The sequence below is a fragment of the Engraulis encrasicolus genome, chromosome 13 (genome assembly GCF_034702125.1).
Source record: "Engraulis encrasicolus isolate BLACKSEA-1 chromosome 13, IST_EnEncr_1.0, whole genome shotgun sequence".
NCBI lineage: Eukaryota > Metazoa > Chordata > Actinopteri > Clupeiformes > Engraulidae > Engraulis > Engraulis encrasicolus.
In genome coordinates, this window is record NC_085869.1 from 42,141,358 (window position 1) to 42,164,357 (window position 23,000).

Sequence of the window (23,000 nt, forward strand, 5' to 3'; positions counted from 1 at the left end):
ACACACACACACACACACACACACAGTACAAAGCGAGTACTGCACGGGACATACTGAGAGTGTGTAACTGCTGTTCACACGTACCGGAACTCACACGTACCGGTTGCACACATGTACGTGTGTATGCGCACATATTTTTTGCTCTGTTAAACTGAGATCTGAATGTATATGATTCAACATTGTCCATTTCGTAATGTGAAGAAAATATGTAGGTAATTTGTATGCTGTTGATTGCTTGTTATTCTTCTTACATTTGTTTATGTCTCTTTTATTAACGGCTTGCATTTGTTTTCCATATGGATGTACAATATTTTTGTGAATGTGTGTTCACACAAGTGCCTAATATGAGTGATGATTTGATGTAACCAAATAAATGTTAGGACGTGGTCCAGGAAGACAGATGCTGAGGCACTCAAGGTTGCAATTGCCTACACGTTTCGGCCCTTATGGCGGATATGCCCTGAAGAAGGCCATATGGGCCGAAACGCGTAGGCACTGTAGCCAAATAAAAAAGTAAAAAAATTGCAACCTTGAGTGCCTCAGCTTCTGTCTTTCTGGACCAAATTTGAGAGCCCCTACACTGATGAGCACTAAGGAAAAAAGGTGAAGACCCAGAAGCACTCCAATTACCTGCTTGTGTTTGAAATGTTAGGACGTAATGGCATGCCAACACCAAACCATAGATGAATTATCGTTTTGCTGTTGTTTTCAATGAAAATGACACAGTATATTTGTACAGTAGCTTTTATTCAAGCTTTTGGAAAAATACATTTATGCATGTACTGTATAGCAGTTGACCTCTAGCCTGTGTGAAAGCTGACTGTTGAAAAGAAAAGAAAGGTCCGCAACACTGTTAAATGCTCCATTCAAATGTGTTGCGGGTCTTTCTTTTCTTTTCAGTTATCTTATGTTTGGTCCAGCACCTCTGCCGCTGATGTGCGCGCATTCATTGACTTTCTAAAGCTGACTGTTGACTCTGTCAAACAGTCTGACGAAAGCTAAGAGGGATCCGTCTTACTGGAGGGTGGGAGATGGTCTGAGAATACTCTGCCATTTAAATCCATTAGAGTTCCGAATTCAAATTGTGCTTTATTAGCAAGACTGCTACGACCATAGTATTGCAAAAGTGTACAAATATGAAGACAAAAGTGTGAATAGTGTTTCCTTAACCAATCAGTAACGGACTCCGCGGCTGAGTTCTGCATCACCACTCTCAACTGTTGGCTGATTGGCAGAACAGTGAGCGAACCGAGCTAGGTGGGTTTCGCCAGACTATGAGCGGAGCTAAAATCTTTGGGTGGAAGTACATAGGATGGCATCACCAGGCTAGTTGACCTCTATTATTACTGCAAAAGTCTATAACTGCAGTTTTTATATGACTGTCACTTCATGTTAAGTCATGTCTAATGCACCCATTGTCAAAAGTATGGAAAAATCATTGAGGATATTTTGGGATCCTTATTTTCCTTTTACTTTTTCTTTGAAGATACATGTATGTGCAGAGTGTAGTTATGATGACAGAAGAGAATATAATGACAGACAGCATGGTTATTATAAGTTTCAGTTCAGCAGCCCGCGGTTCTGTGAAAGGAGTAAAAAAGTAGGGTCTATCAGATGAGTCACATGACGAATCACAGTCATTACGCATACGTTTTTATCTTTAATTTTTGAAATGTAAATAATGTTAGGTGTATCTACCTTATCATGGTATAGCACAGGGGTGGGCAATTATTTTGGCCCAAGGGCCGCATCGGGTTTAGAAAGTTGACCAAAGGGCCGGATGTAGTAGGCAACTTGCCCATGCCAATAATAAAAAATGGTGTACGCCAACATAATTAACCATTGTCAGTTATACCATTCCTACTGATTGTATCTAGATGTAGACTTAGTAATCTTAGGTTTCCAAGACCCTTGTTTTAGGTAGCCAATATAAGAATGAATGACCATATGAATATGCATTTTTTTTCTTGGAAAGTCTCTGAGGGCCGCATGAAATGGCTGAGCGGGCCGCATGTGGCCCCCGGGCCTGAGTTTGCCCACGTCTGGTGTAGCATATAAATAATAAAATACAATATTTTTTAATAACATAAAAAAGGTTATATTATTTTGTATATTATATATTAGGCCTATATTATATTATATTATATTATATTATATTATATTATATTATATTATATTATATTATATTATATTATATTATATTATATTATATTATCAACATTTGCATCATCAGCTATCACCATATTGTAAGTGCACTGTCTTACCAGCAGATGGCTCTTTAATAGTATCTATGGTAACAGACGCCTCCTGGGTCCAGGAGGGGTGATTGGCCACACAGGTCAGGTCAAGCAGGGCATCATCAGGCAGGGCAAGCCAGCTCTCTATGGTGATGGTTCCATCTGTGTTGGTGGTTGACCTCTGCCTGACCTCCAGGGAGCTCCACATCCCCTTCCACAGCAGCACTGGAGCCTTCTCTGAACTCCTCACCACAGCAGAGCAGACTGCAAACAACAGGCCTTCAACGTGCTCCAGCCTCCCGAAGAGGACAGGGTGCACTGTGGGCAAAGCAACCAGGACAGGCAATGAACGATTCAGGCCTAATTCACACAGCCTGATCTCCAAAAATTCTGTTGATTCACAACCTGATTCTGTTCTTTTTATGTATTTATATTGAATTTCAATTGCTACAGGTTTCTTACACACTTTGGTTAACATAAAAATGCCATAATGAATTATTCTCAATATGAATGATCAAACAATCATCTGTACCTCTCTTGAATCAAAGGCCCACCATATGATTGACCTCTGGTGCCCCTGTACCTCAGAAAGTGTAGAACTTACCTTTAACACCAACTGCAATGATGGCTTTGTAGGCTCCACCTCTGTATGCTGTTTCACACGTGTACATGCCCTCATCTGTCAGTGCAAATGAGGGAATGTAGAGGTAGGTCTCTCCTCCTGTGGTGTTTAGGAGCATCTTTCCCCCTGTGCAGTTGTTGTAACTCCGCTTATTGGCTCCTTCACTCATAAAACATTGGACTCCACTGGTGGTGTTTATATTCCAGATGTAGTAGAGCGCATTAGTCCATGTCACATTGTTGCAACTTAAGCTGACCTCTTTGCCAACCTCATAATATTCAGTGCGTACTTCTGGTGGGGGAAGAGACAAAAAAAAACACTTTCATTGATCTTACATGGTTTGATGTTTTGGGCACATGTAATAATATTGGAAATTTTGGTCCCAATAAGATACCTGCAGACGCAGGGAGCACTGAAGCATTTCTGTATCCAAAGGGAATCACTGAAGGAAAAAAGAGAAGGGTTAATAAATAGATACACACACATTGCTTTTATCATAAAAAATGATATCACATGATATAGGAGGGAAAATGACATGACACATTATTGTTCAAGACATCTAGTGCACTACACTGACTGGTAGTGTGATGAAACGGTGTACACACTGTGTATTAACTCCAAAAGTACTTTATTTCATTTATTTCAACATACGACAACGTTTTTTTGGAGTCAATACACAGTGTGCAGACCGCTTCATCACACTACCTACTACCTTTTGTCTTGCACCTGGACAACTACTTGTGGATGTGCGCACCCTACCTCCAAACACTACACTGACTGGACCTCTTTAAAGACACAAGGGTTTTTTTTTATCAGAAAGCAGTGACACGCACGTTGTGATAAAACAATAACTGATACAAAAAAGAGTAACAGCTAAGAATGTCTTGTGTGCATAAGCTGTAAATTCTGGAGTTTGTGGATAAGCTTCAACACTGAAGATTGTTAACTCACAAGACAAAAACAAATATGTTTAATAGAAAATAACAAACCTGCTGCGCAGCTTGAAGAAGACATGCAAATCCAGAAAGAAAGAGTTTGAATGAGGCACCAAGCATCCATGTGTCTAGTTTAATGGATCTCACTTTTGTCTTCAGCGGGTCTCTGTTTCTTCTCTGGGGGTCCAGAGGTCTACTCAGCCATCCAGTCTGAGATTTACATAACACTTACAATCCAAAATGAAAGTGGTCTATTAAAACTATCCACTTCAATTGGACATGACCCACATCAATTTAATACCATTTAAAAACATTTAAGACCATACAGTCGACCTTTACGCGTATAACATTTGCAACGTGCATTTCTGAATATGCCAAAGCAAAGTGACTCACACTTTAGCACCCCTGACATCCTGTCTTTCTATTTCTTGTCAACAGGAACCTGTTGTCACCCACCTTAGGGATGTGTGCAGCCTGCAGCAGCCGGCTGCCAAAACGCAGCGCGGTAAACCAGACAATCTTCCTGTGTTGATACAGACGTAGACATACTGCTACCCTGATGTTGTGCTATACACCACACCTGCAATCAGAGGAATCCAAAAACACAGACATCTGTCAATGTGGACACCAAATAACTTTGAATATGAGTTTCCACGGGTCTACAACAACGCCAAACCTTACGAAATAGGCTAGCACCCATGTAGTGATGTAGCAGCCAGTATGTTCTATATTTTATGAAGTGATGAAGAAGGGATTCTAAGGCACTCTTCTTATCCAAAATTATAAAAAGGCTTTATTCAAGCATGGCTTTAGGTTAAAAACACGAACAGGGCAGCGACCCACCGGTAGCCTTCCTCCTACCCTCAAGAAGGCTCTGCGCCACAACACATGGGTTTCTGCCTTGATCATGTTTTTTACCTAAAATAGTTTGAATAAAAGATCTATATTTCATGTTTGTTCCACTGTAATTAAAGATACAGTACCTTCCTCATCTGATGGGTCTATGCCCATCATTGAAAGACTGTACCATGTGGGGAAACACAGCAGCAAATGACCTGTTTATTAGGCCTACATTTACATATGAACACACACACACACACACACACACACACACACACACACACACACACACACACACACACACACACACACACACACACACACACACACACACACACAGATACAGACACACATGCACGCATGCGCCCGCGCGCGCACACACACACACACACACACACACACACACACACACACACACACACACACACACACACACACACACACACACACACACACACAGCACACACACACACACACACACACACACACACACACACACACACACACCACAACATGACGGCTACAGGCTACATGCAAAAATAGCACAGCTATATCTCATCACTCATCAATCACACACCTACCAACTCTTTCAACATTTACACACATCCACGTTTAGGCCTCTATATTTGCATAACTATCCAAACAGCAGCCCAGTCAACAGACACTCCAGGAAGTGGTCATGGGCCCATCTTCAGGTGTCTAAGCAACATACTATCCCCAACAACTTCCCCCTCAGGTAGTGGTCTACAATAACACTCTGTACTTTATGCTGCACTCCAACCAGAGTGCCATATTATGAAAGGAGAGCAAAGGCGTCATAAAGACTTTCCATTTGCGACAGTGTATGTGCAAATATAAGGCAAATAGCCTACTGACCCTGGGCTAACCCCATGGTTCAATTTGGTCCATGGTTCAATCAGTTGTCTTACCATTGCTGCTGCTAGAATTCCAACCAAAAGAAACCGAAAGAAAACAGATCATATCACTCTGGTACTTAGGTCATTGCACTGGCTCACAGTGAGGTTCAGAATTGAGTTTGTAACTCCTCTGATAGTTAATCACTCAGTAGCCTATTCCCTAAACATGGACCTACTGCGGATACAGTCTGATAAGGCAATATCATCCCTGTTAGTTATGTCAGAGTCTCCTCTGCACGTTGTCCCAGGGCCAGTGACGTGCACAGACATTTTTTGGGGCAAGTTCCCAGGGAGGTGGGGGGCATAAGGAACTTCTGGTTGCCTTACGCTACATATTCTATTCTATTCTATTCTATTCTATTCTATTCTATTCTATTCTATTCTATTCTAGGCCTATGCTATGCTATTATATCATGTTACTGTATATTATGCCTACAATTTTAATCTTCAGGGATTTCCTTTTGATCAAACTTAGTGGGCCCTCATGAGAATTTGGATGGAGAGTTGTCTTGTCAAATTACTTATGTACTGTACTGAAAGTGAACAGGCAATTTCTATAATTTACCAGTGGAGGGCAGCAGTAAAGCATCTTCACCCTCTATAAATGGCTCTGATCTTCGCAAGGCTCATGCAACATTCTCTGCTTCCTGCTTGTGGTACTGCTGGTTCGGACTGAAGACAATCATCAGAAAGAAAGAAAGAAAGAAAGAAAGAAAGAAAGAAAGAAAGAAAGAAAGAAAGAAAGAAAGAAAGAAAGAAAGAAAGAAAGAAAGAACCCCCTACTCTTACAAAGGCTGTAGAACGGGCACTGTCTATCATGCTGTACAATATAGGCCTAAGATACGCTCAAAATGCAGTCCATGAAGGGCAACAAAGTCGATCTGTCATGAAAATTCACATGAACACCAGGAAACTGTGAGACAGCGCCTGAAACACTCATGTGTTCATGTTTGAAAGGGTGATTGCCACCACACACAAAGCAGCAAACACCCTCAGATGACCATGCTGTGTGAAGCATGCTGTCTTCTGAACCTTCATTTGATGAGAAAATCATGATTTGTTGTTGTTGTTGTTGTTGTTGATTTTACATGCTAGTGCTGAAATAGACTTGGCGAGGAAACTCTAAAACACACACACACACACACACACACACACACACACACACACACACACACACACACTTCAAGGAGGATCTGCACAAGTGTACACACACACACACACACACACACACACACACTCCCTCTCTCTCTCTCTCTCTCTCTCTCTCTCTCTCTCTCTCTCTCTCTCTCTCTCTCTCTCTCTCTCTCTCTCTCACACACACGGTAATCCCTCTTGTGTGGTTTAGGCCAACTAAAGGGATCCAAGAGACCATAAACAGGCATTAGCAGTATCCCAATGGTTATGGTTATGGTTTAAGTGCAGAATGGATCACATTGTCATCCAGATGTGATGCATGTGTAGGAGTTCAGATACACATGCAGTAAGGGTCTGTGTGCCTAAAGAGCAGTGATTAAAGATTTTTGTATTTGAACCTCCTTTTGGACCTCAGAGTATTTCTGCGACCCGGCCCCCCTATATTTTAAATGTCAACCTTTTGCATTTCTATTTGAACTTCACAGGAAAAGTGCAGTCAATTCATTCATAGAAGTGAATTAATCTAGTTTTTTTCAATGCAAAGTCCCTTCTGTCCACGTCGCGACCCCCCTGAAGTACCTTGGCACTCCTCATAGGGGTCCCCAGCCCCAGTTTGAGAACCAGTATGCATGCACACTGTCTGCACTACAATTAGAGGTGCTTAACTCGAATCTTTGAGTCATCCGGATTGATTGGATCATTCCAAGGAGGGTATCCCGATTAGACGGATCATTCAGATCACTCGGATCACTTATTTAAAATAAATACAAATAAATAATAATAATGTATTTTTTAAAACGTTTCTGCCGTTAAGTAGCTATGCGCCTCGCCTTTGTTGTCCCATTTATCAATTCATGTTGATAAATCAAAGAGTAAGACAGTTTGATCAACAAAACTCACTTTATGAATCGTCACAGTTCCTAAACTCATGCTGCGATCCGACCCACCTGGGTCTCCTCACTAAACATGCAACCACGACTCGAAGAGCCTTTGGCAGCAGTGAAACGGCATGTTCCTGATTTTGCAATAAATAATGTGTGTGTTTGTATTTAAGAAGACTAAAATTCAAATATTTGGGAGCAGAAGTCTAGCTGAGCAGGGACAGTCAGGAGTCTTTACGCTGTAACGCAGTGAGTGATAGTAGAGTCACGTCTGTAGACTATAATAAGAGTAGCCTGAGATGTAAAAGCGTTGGCAGAGCACTGTTAACATTTAGAAATGTAGACCTCAACAAAGTCAGAAGCACACACATAGGGAGTGGGGATCCGCGACTCAATTGGCCACAACAGGCAGGACGGATCAAACAGGCTCGATGAATGACGAGGCGGGAGTTGGTTCAGTTTTACTCAGTGAGTGTTTGTGACTGAACAGCATACTAGAGAGATTAGAGAATGGCTGTTGTAGTCAACTAAAGAGGATATATTCCAGTTTCACAATTTCTCTTCTGTAACTTTTCTTCTCTTCTGTAACTGCCATTTTGTTGACATATTAATGAAATGCCGTCTGACCCGCCTTTGGCGGATCAATGCACGACAGCCATCCGGTCTGTCCGGATGAGGTCTTGATCCGGCTCTCCAACCGGATCGTACGGGTTTTATATCAGCTCTAACTACAATGACTGCCACAGAAGATAGGAGCATCTCTCTGTTGTAGGTCTAATGATGACGAAACAACTTTTCCACCCAAGTGAAGCTGTGACAGTAGAAACTGTTTTGGACACTTTATCATTAAAGGAACATGAAGTAGATCAGCAGCATGGAATGTTTCATGACAACAACATTAGAACAGCAGGATCAAATCATGATAGATAAGCTTACAACAGGGTACATGCAGGCCTAGGGTGTCACATCTGATATGAAGAAAGATAGGCCAGGATTCAGTAGGAGTCCAATAACTCAAAGGACTGTCAAAACAAAAAAAATCTTTTGAAGAATAAAATCTGTCACTTTGTCTCTGTCACACATTAATTGTAGTTTGATAAAACAGGCCAGCAAATATTATTTGCTGCTCACAAAAGCCTGGTCGCCGATTATTTAACCCTTGTAAGGTGTTCGTGTTTTTGTTGCATTTGTGGCCTGCGTTATCTCTTTACCGTAATATTTTTTTTATATTTTTAATATTTTTTAAGATGTTTAGTGACTACGCCACTCTCATTTGTTAGGGTGAGAGAACCCAACCATCAAACACTTGATTTGACTTTCCCCGCAACAGGTTAGTGAATAACAAGAGATACAACTGTCATACAATTCAGAGTTCTTTTTATTTTCTTTCTTTTCGTAGTGAATCTCTTCTTTCTGAAAATATGCCTCACGGGCTCAAATATAAAAATAGAGCATATGAACATGTACCGTACCTAAAGGCACGTCATCTCAATAGACAAAATTGTGCAAATGTGCTAGTTATGAAAAGTGCTTATGGCAATTGCACGAGGGGTAGACCAAATAACAAAAATTGCACGGCAAACAAGTTAGTAAATCAAATTGTAAAAAAAAGAAAACAAACTGCCAAAAGGGCAAGATTGGTAATGGCCACCACACACACACACACAAGCCTGTTAGACACACGTCTTTGGTCTCCCCCTACAGCAAGTATAGGTTCCAAAAGGAGTCTGAGATTTAAGATACGTCTCCCAGTAATACTTCAGTGTTCATACCCTAATCATATACACAAGCTCCGTCTTGGCGGTTACTAAGTAGAAACTTACACGAGCCCCTTCGTCTCGGATGTTAGAGTGAAACTTACACAAGCCCCCTCGTCTCGGACGTCAAAGCGAAAAGGTTGCACGAATCACTCACACAATAGGACAAAACAAAAGGTTGGGAAAAGAACAGTGATGCCCCCCTTCTCTAGTGACACTGCATCAGTGTAGTCGAAGGCACCATCTCCTCCTTGAGTTTGCCCAGCTCAGCACGCCATCCCAGAACAGCAGCCGACCCCACGCCAGCCGCCGATGGACAGGGCTTTCCTGTACGATGGCTCAACCACAACGGAGGGACAGAGAGAGCGGTGTGCCCACGCTACACTCGACAGCATCAAAAACACAGCGTCTTTTTTAGCTAGCTACCACCGCAATGATTTATGCTACACACCTGAAGGAAAGGGGAGTGTCGTTACCCCGTCAGAATAAAAGTTCGGGATAACCACCGGTTACACATAGAACCACATTCACCCTCATGTTCCCTTCACTATGCTTGTGAATTTCTGTGTATGTATGTTTTTGAGAGTGAGAGATACAGAGAGAGAAAGATAATGAGACAGTTAAGAAAGAGAGTAAAGTCAATCTAAGCTTAAAAACTGAAAACGGGTCAAAATGACCCAAACACCTTACAAGGGATAAACAGAAGCAACAGCCACTACTGGCTAAGTCCCTAAGTCCCATCCAAAGGGAGTAGTCCTACCTGTACTGTGGGACGTTGTAGTATGGGGGTCCACTCCTACCTCAGCAATGGAGGAGAGTGATGCTCATTCATCCCCCCCATCATTACAATATTAACTGTGGAAGGAAAGGACTATAAGCTTGAGAGCCCGTGTAGATGGGATCGCCAGTTCCCTATTTAAGCCTACTGAAAAAGCTCAACTGCATCAATACAGCATTGATATGATATTAAAGAGAGGTTTACCTAACAGATTAACACATTCATGATTATTTCCCCCTAGAACAGTGATTCTCAAAGTGTGGTCCGGGGACCACTGGTGGTCCGCGACAGAGCTCAAGTGGTCCGTGAGGGGATTTCTACTTTTCCAAGACAAGCTAGTAGTAGGCTATATTTGTAACATTATTACAAAGCTAAGCATAGCTTAAGTCTTATTTTCATAACAAATATAAGACTGTCTTGTAATGTCAATAAAAAGAAAGGGATTTGTATCGAAATTAGCAATGTCAAATTAGCACCTGCCAACTGTCCATTCAGTTGACAGGTGGTCCCTGAACATTTTTTGGGGGACAAAGTGGTCCTCGTTCTGAAAAAGTTTGAGAAACACTGCCCTAGCCTATGGCTATTGCAGAGGTTCTGAATAAAATAAACCAACCAGATTTTCAAGACATACATTTTTAGTTTTTTTTTTTTTCAGTTTAATTGGATACTTGGCCAGTACTAAAGTTGAACTTTACCTTGTTTCTGTCATGGATCTGCATAGGCAATGCAAGGCATGTAGGCCTAGTAGTAGTAGTAGGCTAGTAATAGTAGTACTAGTAGTAGAGTATAATTTATTAATGCAGAGGGAAATTAAGGTGTCCAATAGCATACATAGGCTACATAAATATAGAAAAAAGGCACAAAGACATTACACACAACATTGCACATACTGTATATTCACCACGGTGGCGTGCACAGACATTTTGGGGGGCAGGTGCTGATGGGGGGATTGGGGGCATGTGGGATTTCCAGCTGCCTCACTAAGTTATAGATGAGAGGCTATATCATGCTGGGACATTATTGTCACATGCTTTTGATCATGAAGCATGTAGATTATCATGTCAACATGAACCAGCGTACACTGTGACAAAATAAAGGACCTTTCAAAAAGGGCATTTTTTGGGCAGGTGCTTTAGCACCACCTCATCCCTATCTGTATACATACAGATATATATATATACAATGCTATACATACATACATACATACATACATACATACATACATACATACATACATAGCCTATATTCAAAAAGTCAGATCCCCCCCCCCACACACACACACACACACACTCAGTCCCTACCCCCAAGTGTCCAAAGTGTCCAGGTGTCTCCAAAAAAAGAAAAAGAAACTAGGCCTAACTATCAAATCGAGTAGGAATACATAGCCTACGGATTATAGTAAACATGCAACGTCACTGTTCTTTGTTGTTTCCACTTCAGCAAAACACATCTTTCTGAACATCATGACAGAATTTGTTCTGCACCGAGGCTACACACGTGACGCACAGATAGGCCTGTTCTGCAGATCAGCGAGCGAGAATTCAGAGAATTTCTGTAGACGCTAGCCTATCGATGATAACTTAGAAATAGAAGATATAGATATAGAAGTGTGCCAAAGCCAGCAACCCAGCTGTTTTCATGAGTCGTGTTTTCCCATATTACTAGGCCTACATATCAAACAGAAAACCGTCACTGTGCGCAACTAAAATGCACGTGTTGCACAATGACCACTCCGGATCCTTTTATTTGTACTGTATGGAAAAATGATTGCTTGTTGAACGCAGAGGCGGCTCTCTAGTCTCAGTATTCCACTGGTCCGGAAACAGTTTGTAACACGAGAAGCCTAATTCAGCAGATAGAGCTAGACTCTCGAGTCTCGATGCTCACGAGAGGTTGATTAAACCGCCCACCTCCTTTCATTATCGTATTCCTGTTCTCGTGACATGTATGGCACGTGCAATGTACAAACCTAACGTTAATTCGGCGCAGCCTCAGTCAGTGGGTCATAATTAGTCCCGGTTTGTCATGATGATGGGAAGAGATGGGACAGTCCGTCTTCTAGAACAGCATATCTTCTCACCGCGGGCAACGGTGATAAATACCCAGAAGATGCGAGTCATATTGTCTTTGACAACTTTCACAAATTTTACTATCAGATACAAGCCGGACATCATGAACTATATAGAACTATAGGGGTGGAAAGACTTTCCATCGTGCGATTGGTCTATATGTTTAGAGGCATGGTCTTGGCAAGCCCTGCTCTCTTATAAATACAAACACATTGTTCCACACAACTACATCAGCAACTGGTTACATCTCCTCCGAGGATTTCCAGCATCACTTTGGTAAGAATCCTATTTTTCTTGCTTTAATGCCCACTGAATGATGTTGTACTTGTACTTAACCTTCTTTAAGAAATATATACTTTCTTTTATTGTTACAATAGGCTACATTAATGCTTAACTTATTGACATTAATAATGCATCAATAAAGACATTAATGTAGGGCGTAAAATTATACATTTTGCACAATTTGTCACCTTTGTTACATCTGGGAATAAAGCCCAGTGTGTTTAATAACTAATTTTAATTGTATTTTTTTTGTTTCACCTGCAGGTGTCTTACCAACCACACACATCCTCTTTCTGCATCATCATGGCTGAATGGACCGAGTGCATGAACTTTGGCATGGCCATTGCCAGAGAGGCCAGGGAGGTAGGCAGAAGGAGGAGGAGGAGGATGTTACACACAACCTAATTGGCAAGGCCTAAAATACCCACATCTTCCCATTGGTGGTGCATCCAGACCAGAGTGTCATTTTGGCGTAATGACAGACACAGCCAACAGCTACTATGTAGGCCTATGCTGTAATGCATACATTTTAGCATAGCTATTGGTAGATATGCCAGAGAGGTAGGCTAAAGGAGGAGGATGCACAGCCTAAAATAGCCACATCTCCTGTCCTGACTGCTGAAAGTGTTTTATTTTGGCATAATGACTGACACAGCTAACCACTATTACAGGTGATTCTGGAGGCTTTTAGGAACAAAAAAGACGTGATGCTGAAGAGTTCCCTGGCTGATCTGGTGACGGAGACGGACCAGAGGGTGGAGAAGATGCTGATCTCCTCTATCAGGCAGAAATACCCAACGCACAAGTGAGCTTCTCTCCTCTACTCTATATGATAGAAATACGGAATACCTAAGTACTGTAAGCTTCTCTCCTTTAATAGACAGAGATAGCCAATGCTAAAGTAAGCGCCTGTCCTCTAATTTAAGATAGAGATACCCAACACTCACATAAGCATCTCTCCTGTGTAAAACAGAGATATCCAACGCACAAGTAAGCGACAGTGCCAAGTACAGAAAGATTCTCTTCTCTATTACACAGTAAAAATGCAGTGTTAATTCGACTCACAGAATATTCTGGGACCAAATACACTAGAAGATGTTAAGTCGACTCTAAGTGTTAAATTAACACTGTATGACTTCTATCTGTATGCCTATCTATCTGTCTAACTGTATGCCTATCTTGTGTATTAGACAGAGCTACCCAACACACAAGCTTAAAATATTCCTGCATATGGAATCATCAAAAAACCACATACAGTATATCTGTATAATTTGGCTTTAGAAAGCTGTTCATGAAGTTGGACTTGTCAAATCATGACAAACACGTTTGATGGAGAGTCTCTCCTTAATATAGTTGCACACTCCTTACAATAACTTAGTAATAACACATTAGACACACTCTTACAACACTGTTTTGAATATGGAATGTTTTGCTTTTTGCTGGGAATTTTTTTTTAAACAATACAAAAGTTAGTACAACACTAGAGTATTTTATGACACATTAAAACTTGGTGACACATTAGAACCTAGATTGTTACCAGGTAAGAACAAGCCTACAATAAGTGTAAATTCATCAGGGGTTCAGGTTGTCAGGCTTTCAGAATTTGCATGTATGAATTGGGACATATTGTGCTTTAATCTGTTTGACCTTTTTGCCTTACACTGTTACTTAACCATTAGTGTGCAAAATTCGCTTGCTGCTACTGCAGCATACAACTCAAGCTCCACCCCCTCCCACAGCTGTAGCACGCTTGAACCGCATGCACAGTTGTAAAACTGGTAGGCTGGGAGATGGTATAGGAGACAGAAAAAACTTCGAAAAAAAATCACATCTGTTTTTAGTTTTACCAAAGCAGTCCAATCAGACCACTCTTTTCCCGGACTTAGCCACCAGCGGGCCAATGACAGATTAGTGTGTCTTCGCCTCCTAAAGCCGCCCCATCATGCTATTGGAAATGCGCAAATTGAATTGGGCCCCAGTTGGAGGGGTTGAAATTCATAAGATAGCCAACTGACTCTGTCTGAGATTTTAAATTTGCTTTTTTTCGCAATGACATCAAACAAGTTACATGTGTCATTTTAAATTCGCTTTTTTCCCAATGGCATCAAACAAGGTCTGTTTTGAAGCCAAGCAGTGGCGTGTATGTTTACTTAGACCTATGCAGTTTATACCTGCTTCGAATGCATCAAATCAAAGGTGTCTAAGGTCACATGTAAAATGCCCATATGCCCTGTTGCTGTGAGCTAAGAACAGGGGGATACTGTAGGCTGATGCATCAGCTGTGCCCTCGGGACTCTGATGTTTGATAGTAGAAGTCCACACACTAAAAAAGCAGTTTATTTAAAACACATAATGTTTCAACCCATCAGAATCTCGCTTATGCATGTACAGTAAATGCGATCAGCTGGTGTCATTTTACATAGGCTCTGTTCCCGTGAGCTGAGATCAGGTGGGTAGTCTACTGTAGGCTGAGGCATCAGCTGTCTCCAAAGGTCTGACCGTTGCCGTCTGATGTGCCCACACAGGTTCATCGGTGAGGAGTCCGTGGCCGCAGGTGAGAAACTGGAACTGACCGACGCTCCCACCTGGATCATAGACCCCATCGATGGCACCGTCAACTTTGTACATAGGTAATAATATACTGTATACAGTAGTAGATTATGAGACTATATTTATGGCCAAAAGAGACAAAAGTGGGGATGTGAAGCATCCGTCATTTACAGTATTTCACATGTAACTTGTCATCTATCATGTGGCTTTACCTTGGGAGAATGCACAGTATATTTATACAGAGAATGGACCGAAGTGTATTGTATAGTCTTTTGTATGCTTCATTGAAAAGTGTCACTTACCCTTCCTTCTGTTGTCATATGTTTGTCCCCAGGTTTCCTTTTGTTGCTATTTCAATCGCTTTTGCTGTGAATAAGCAGGTAAATACTAATGTTCAAACCAGTTACAGTGTTACAAACTAATGATAACCCATAGCGCTGCCATCTCTCCCCAATAAAATCACAAGATTGAATTATGGTGTCTTTTTTGTTTACAGACAGAGTTTGGGATTGTTTACAGCGTTGTGGAGGACAAGATGTACCGGGCGCAGAGGGGCAGGGGAGCCTTCGTCAACGATGTGCCACTACAAACCACTGGTCAGGAGGGTGAGTGGTCTACTGATCGTAGGTGCAGCAACAGGTTGGCTGTGGGCTCCACCCTATCAGAAAGTCCTTTTGGCAACTGTAATAACAGCAACTTGTTTACTTTGTTGGACTTGGCCCTCTCATTTTGCGTTTTCCTGCCCTGGGACTGCCATGAATGAGTTTGTGTACATGATATCATTATTACATATACCAGAAAAGCACACAGACAAAGACACAGGCATACAGGCACACACGCACGCACGCATGCACACACACACAAACTTTTAGCCATTCCAAACAAATGACATCATGTACTGTAATACTCTTACATCAGTTTATAACATGATGTCCCTCCATATCAATCTGATGTCCTTCTTCCCCCCTCTCTGCAGACATCACTAAGTGCCTGGTGGTGACTGAGATAGGGGCTGAGAGAGATGACTTATCCCTGTGTACCATGACCACTAACATCATGAACCTGCTCAGGATCCCCATTCAGGGGTAAGTGGAGGAGCGAGTCTTCATTTGGCGCAAAGAGGAGAGGATGCCAATATCCAATTTTGTGCGCTAATTCTGCATAGACTCTATAATTGACCACAAGCTGGGTTCCCATTGTCAAAAAAGACATTTGAAAATGTCATTTTCCACGCTGGGAGAAGTCATGGAATTTTTGTGTTGTTTTACTGTAACACAATTACAGCCTTGAGACAATTATGATTATTTCCAAATGTATCACATGCTGCACTAATGATCTACTCTACTCTACTCTCTGCTAAATATATTGATGGTATCAGTAACACAGCTAACTGCTGTTGTAATGTGTCTCTGTCACCATGCCCTAGTTTGTCATTCAACTGCTGTGCTGCTTCATGTCTGTCTCCTGTCCCCTTGCAGTATCCGTGCGGTGGGCACGGCGGCGGTGGACATGGTGTTTGTGGCGACGGGTGGAGCGGACGCCTACTACCACATCGGCATGCACTGCTGGGACATCGCCGCATCCGCCATCATAGTGCAGGAGGCCGGTGGAGTGGTGCTCGACCTAGACGGTAAGGGTTTATGTAGAATACAGTGTAATCATTTGCTTTCACCTGTATAGACAGGCCTTTATGAATTTGCTGTTACCAGAATGAGTTTACCAGCATTGTTTCACTGTTGCACACTGAGGAATGCACACGCCGAGACACGTCTGTGCACAAAAATAAAGAAGAAAAAATTGATGCAAGGTGCGCCCCCCTTTTCTTTGATTCTGTGACCAGAATGGCAATGATCATGTTGTATTGCATTACTAAAGGCCATGTGTTATGACACAGTAGTGTAGTACTATGGTAGTTCACTTTTTAGTGACTATTATAGTGTTCCACTGGTGGAACGGCATGCCTTATGGGGCTACAGCAACATTAAGTGGTTTATGCAACCATAAAACGGTCAACCTATCAGAGCAAAAGGCCCTCCTGACTTCACTTTACCACTCCTGGGCTTTAACTAGCCTAGTCTTACCACACCATTGTTTCGTTTGTATAGAGGGTCTGTAATGGTTGTATTGAAAAAAGTTTACTGGATGGAGGGGGGATGTACCCCTTTGAATTTGAAATGTGCATCTTGTTTTATCCAATAGTTAACATTTGGTTTGGACAAAAAACAATTAGGCTGCTTGTATGAGGGGTGAACTCTTTGAAATGTGCCTCCTCATCTCTCCCCTCTCCCTCTGTTAACAAGACCACACTAAGTTTGATGGGGTGGTTTGAACTTGTAGGGCAGCCAAATGTGAAAATTACTGGTACTTTGGGTTTGTCTGTTGCAACAACATTATGTGATACAATGGGTTTGATCACAAGTGTACTGTTTACACATGCACTCCCATCCTGCACTCCCATACTTTAATACACTGCCTATGTTGTGTTTATAGGCAACACGTTTGACATGATGTCGAGGAAGGTGATTGCAGCCAGCAGCATGCCAGTCGCCCTGCGCATTGCCCAGACGGTGAGGGCCTTCCCTGTCGTCCGGGACGACGAAGACCCCAACAAATCCACTGCTTCCAATGGCCAGTAATGACGAAGACGAAGCAAAAACAATAGTTTTATGGAAATGCCTGTCCTTAGTGTTGATTTGATACTTTGCATTTTAAAAAAGTCTCCCTCAAGTGGATACACTATGACTAGGATTTTAAAACACAGGGCTTATTTCCCTTTTTCCTTTTGAGTTATTGATGTAAAATCACAACATGCTCAATGTTGTATTTTGTTAATACATGACAAAATGTGAAAAGTGAAACGCACAAATGGGGCTAGAGTCCGATTTACACACTGCTCATGTTTTTTATTTGTTTTTTTTTGGCACTTAAGGTGTCCGTAAAAAATCATGACATTTTGATATGATTACTTTTTCATACCCCCTTTTGAGTACTTCGATGAAACCTCACATGGTATAATAAGCTGACAATAAACACTGAAAATAACTAAATAAATGATGTTGTACCAATGAATTTCTTGGAATACTGCAGTACAAAAACTAGCCACAAGGTGGTGCTAGAGAAGTCTGTCAATTTACTTTTCACTCAACCAGGGAATCAGTACAAAAACTAGCCACAAGGTGGTTGTCGAAGTCTGTCAATTTACTTCTCACTCAACCAGTGAATCACCTTCTGAACAGTGGAACTTCAGCAGTCTGGATTAAATAAACTCCTAATGTTAACATCTTTACTATGAAGTTAATGTGTTTAGTAAGCATGTGAACAGGGGAGGAATAATGGGCTCCAAAGGAGCAAGGAAAAAAGAAAGCCCTCCCATCCCCAAATATCTCATATACTGTGCTGTATATAAACTTGGAAAAGCATGACATGACATGCATAAATGGGCCAAGCATGGGTCCAGAAGAAATGAACAGCCTCCTTCCCTTTTTTGTAATTTTATATTATGGATCAAAATATATAGAAAGTAATTGTCCCAGAGGCACTTGACTTTTTAAATGCCTGACTCTCGCCCGACCTGTGTAGTTCTGTGCAGCTTCGTGAGCTCCACTAGGCCTACTTGGTCTGGGAGAGCACATGTTGACTGCGTTATGAAGGCATGGCTGTATCTATCATTTGTCCTTGCCACCAACAAATTCCTTCAAAAATATGTTCTGTTAATCTCTGAAGAGTCAATATAGTCTATAATTAGTTCCTGTGACTCAATACATTAATAAATGTTCTGACAATTTTCTGACTCGAGACACGCTCACGATTCCAGACCTACTGTACAGTTAGCCTGATTATCATCGACTTTCAAATCTCTTCGAGAATTGGTTTGACCAAGAGCATAACAATTAACCTTTCCCATACAGCATTTCCCAAATGGCCTCCCTTGATTTGCTAATGATTGTTTGCTTCCCAACAAAGTTGGAGGAGGTCCCATCTTTGCGGGAATTCAGAAAGTAGGCCTACTTGCATTGACTCTTGACCTGACTAGTAGCAACGCTGAAGCTGTTGTGTCACTAGGAAGGCACGGCCTGGCTACTGTACAGTATGTGTGTGGTGCAATTCCACTTAGCTCCACCAGGAGGCTACGGAGCTACACACACACACACACACACACACACACACACACACACACACACACACACACACACACACACACACACACACACACACACACACACAAACACACACACAGGTCGGGTGAGAACCACACCACTTGTGTATTTCCTTGTTTCATCTCTGCATGTGAACATTGAGTTTCACAGGTCTTACACTCATAGCCTCTAGGTCTGCCTCTGACCCATCACAGACCACGAGTCATGGAAATGTTGTTTTGCGGTCAAGAATAGTCATGGAGTAGCCAGGGAATTTTACAGTAATTGTAACTTCCAGTGGGAATCCCAGTTCTAAACCACATGTTGGTCAACACAGCGTATGCCAAGTGAGTCAGTGGCTCAATTTGAGCCACAAAGGGACGTCTCCCACTTCAGATAATGGGCCCACAGGAGAAACATCATACACAGGGTAGAAGGGCAGAGGAAGAGAGATGGGAGATACACAGTATGGAAGGACAGAGAGGAAAGGAAAGCAGGAGGAAAAGCAGCAGGATGCGTGGAACAGAGAGCAACTTTGTTTGACTTCATTAGGCCTACACAGGGATGCCGACAGGGGGGACAAAGGGGTACCCGGGCCCTGGAGATAGAGGCCCCAAAATTGGGCCCTCGTTACATTGAATGTATTGGGTGGGGGCCCTTTCAGATGACTTTGTCCTGGGCCCAGCCAAAGCTGCCAGCGGCCTTGGGCCTACACAATGTAATCATAATCACTCTCTTTATTAAGGTATATACAATAGTACACAATCTCAAAATGTGATGAAAGTTTAATACAGTATACAATTGTACACTGCCTGGATTTAAAAATCACCACCCAATGGTGCACACTCTAATAATTTGTAGAAGTGCCTTTAGTTTTGATTATGGCCAGCGAACTGAAAAGATGTATGGAGAATCGGGATGACTGGAAGCAACGAGGGAAGGCTCGTCTGAGGATGATCAAGAGATGGCACACATGGGGGTGCTGTGGAGCAGCGCGCTAACCCCCCACATTTGGGCTTGCATGCCCACGGAGACCCCGGTTCGAGTCCAGCCGGGGTCATTTCCCGATACCACCCCGTCTCTCTGTCCCATTCGCTTCCTGTCATCATCTCAGACTGTCCTATCAAATAAAAGCCCCTAAAAATGTATTTTTTTTTTTTTTAAAAGAGAGATGTGTCTGCAATGTCACAAGATGTATATTCCATTCGGGGTTACATTCACTTTTCAATAAGATCTTGTATTGATGATGACAGAGTCTGAATGTTGTGCAAGTAAGTAGGTCTTCACGTTCATGAGTGAAAATTATGTCTCATGCTCCATCAACCACCCTGCCGCAATGAGTTCTTCTCATTTCTTAAAAAAAACACATCCTGTGGTTGTGGAAAAGATGTTAGTCTGTTTCAAAAGATTGAAATCATTGGAATCGGAAATCGCTAAAACATTTGATGACAGCTCTATAGGTTAGCAACAGTATGAGCTCAAAGAATGAGGTCAAATGACTATCTGAACATAATAAATGGCCAGGTTATTCCATCAATTATTTTTTCTTTCCTGATGCAGAGGCGTATCTTGTAACCAGGCTAGGCAGGCAGTCGCTTGGGGCCCCAAGCCCATAGACGGCAAATAACACCTCAGACTTAACTACAGTTGAGGCAATTTTGTGTCAAATGTTCATTCTTTTCAATTTCCGCTTGGGGCCCCAGGTGACCCTAGAATCGCCTCTGGACACGATGCTATTAAAAGATTACAATTACAGGATTCAATGGACTTATTAATGACATTTTAAAGTTTTATTTCAGGGAACACAAGACATCATTTTCTCACATGAATAGACCACCACAGTATCCAGAGTCCCTATTGAGAATCCTTGGTATGTACTATAAGGCTTTGCATAGCAGTCACATTCTACAATCATCAATGCAAGATCTTGTTGAAAAATGAATGCAACACTGGATGAAAGTGAAATTTGACATGGCAGACATTTACAAATGTCACAGTAAAAGTGTGCCATAACAAAATATAAAGATGTTTCAACCACTTATTAGAGTGTGTGACTATGTTTTTTGGTCGCCACTGTTTTCTTTTTGGCCAGGCAGTGTATTTTACAAACACAACAGCAGGATTACTGATAAACCTGCAAATTGCACTTTCCCATTTCGGGCAGATGGACTAGACAACAAACAAACAAACAAAAAAACCACAGAAAATTGAACAACTAAACATTATGTTCATGTTTATCACAAAAAATAATAAATACAAAACATGATAACACTTTACTAAAGCCCGTATCTATAGCGCATTATGAGTGCATTTATAACAAATTATAATGCGCATTATAATTACTTACAACGTATCGTGACTACACTCATGATGTTTGATGATGCTTTATATTAACAGTTAGGAATAACTATGAATCTAGCTTATAATGCTTTTTAAATCCAAGGGTGTTATGAATACTCATGACTGGATATAAACTACTGGCTGCCTGATAGTACTTGATAGTAAGCTTATAGTACTGATAGTAAGCTTATAGTACATTATGAGTACTTATACCCATCTATGCACAGACCTGGATGATAAACTGTCATAAGGCCTCATAAGATGCTATAATGTTCCACGTGAGATCATAAGTCGTCAATGTGTGCTCTAAGTAAAGTGAAGTTCATATGGATGCATCTATAAGGCACTGCATAATGCACATCTATAATGTATAATAATGCACTGTGAGCCCCATCAGGCAGCCTGTAGTTTGTATACAGTCATGGGCATTCATAACACCCTTGGATTTATAAAGCATTATAAGCTAGATACATGGTTATTCATTACTGTTAACATAAAGCATCATGAAACATCATGGGTGTAGTCGTAATGCGTTGTAAGTAATTATAATGTGCGTTATAATATGATATAAATGCACCCATAATGCGCTATAGATATGGGCTTCATAGAAAGTGTTACCCAAAACATTTCTGAATATACCAATCTTAACGGTGCTGTTTCTATCCGGCTTAGTCTTTTCTGTTAGTGCTTGGTCATAATATTTGTTTTTTTTTAAGGGTTATAACCCATGATGAACACAAGAAACTGCTGTTGGTAAGATGACACAAAGACCACAGCAACAGATGAGGCAGAAAGAGACCTAACACAAAACAATTTTTTTCCAGACGTGCCTGTTCATCTACATTTGTTGCTTTAGTGGCAACTTACACTGTTCATTTTAGTGGAGTTGTGAGGGAAAGGGCATCTCTCTCTCTCTCTCTCTCTCTCTCTCTCTCTCTCTCTCTCTCTCTCTCTCTCTCTCTCGCCCTCTCTTGCCCTCTCTCTCTCTCTCTCTCTCTCTCTCTCTCTCTCTCTCTCTCTCTCCCCTCCTGGGATGATTCATCGTGTTCAGTACGTGGTTGGAAGTAGGACTTGCAACTGACACTCACTCTGCTTTCCTTACCACCTAACCACACACAAACACACACACACACACACACACACACACACACACACACACACACACACACACACACACACACACACACACACACACACACACACACACACACACACACACACACACACACACACACACACACACACACACACTTCACACTCTTCTGTGACTACTCTGTTTCCGATTCAGTGTAGTGGTAGCTTTCATGTCAATACAGTGGTGCTGTCATGATCTCTCCGTACGTGTTTGTGTGTGTGTGTTTCCATGTGCAACTGTGACTGTACTGGTATGTGTTGGCTCAGAAGTGAGTGAGTGGTGAGATCTCGATTTGAATACAGTGATGCCCTGGAACAGTGCAGCAGAGAAACCGATACTTCAGCACTTCCATCCAATGAAAGTGCCGAGACCCCGGTATGTGTTGCA

The 23,000-nt window shown here is 41.7% G+C and overlaps 2 protein-coding genes across 2 annotated transcripts; one reads left to right on the plus strand and one right to left on the minus strand.

Annotated features, from left to right (window-relative positions):
- Window positions 1-1,079: 1,079 nt before the first annotated feature.
- On the minus strand, window positions 1,080-4,100 carry LOC134461796 (cell surface glycoprotein CD200 receptor 1-A-like). The gene is made up of 5 exons (XM_063214643.1): window positions 3,849-4,100; window positions 3,254-3,301; window positions 2,842-3,150; window positions 2,265-2,555; window positions 1,080-1,581 (listed from the first exon to the last, which is right to left on the minus strand). The coding sequence occupies exons 1-5, from the start codon at window positions 3,916-3,918 to the stop codon at window positions 1,436-1,438; spliced, it is 864 nt and encodes a 287-aa protein (XP_063070713.1). The 5' UTR covers window positions 3,919-4,100; the 3' UTR covers window positions 1,080-1,435.
- Window positions 4,101-12,392: 8,292 nt separating this feature from the next.
- On the plus strand, window positions 12,393-18,288 carry LOC134461797 (inositol monophosphatase 1-like). Its single transcript, XM_063214644.1, has 9 exons — window positions 12,393-12,446; window positions 12,717-12,815; window positions 13,124-13,257; window positions 14,978-15,082; window positions 15,337-15,382; window positions 15,499-15,607; window positions 15,979-16,087; window positions 16,481-16,632; window positions 17,493-18,288. Exons 2-9 carry the CDS (start codon window positions 12,756-12,758, stop codon window positions 17,636-17,638), a joined length of 861 nt encoding a protein of 286 aa, XP_063070714.1. The 5' UTR covers window positions 12,393-12,446; window positions 12,717-12,755; the 3' UTR covers window positions 17,639-18,288.
- Window positions 18,289-23,000: the final 4,712 nt, after the last annotated feature.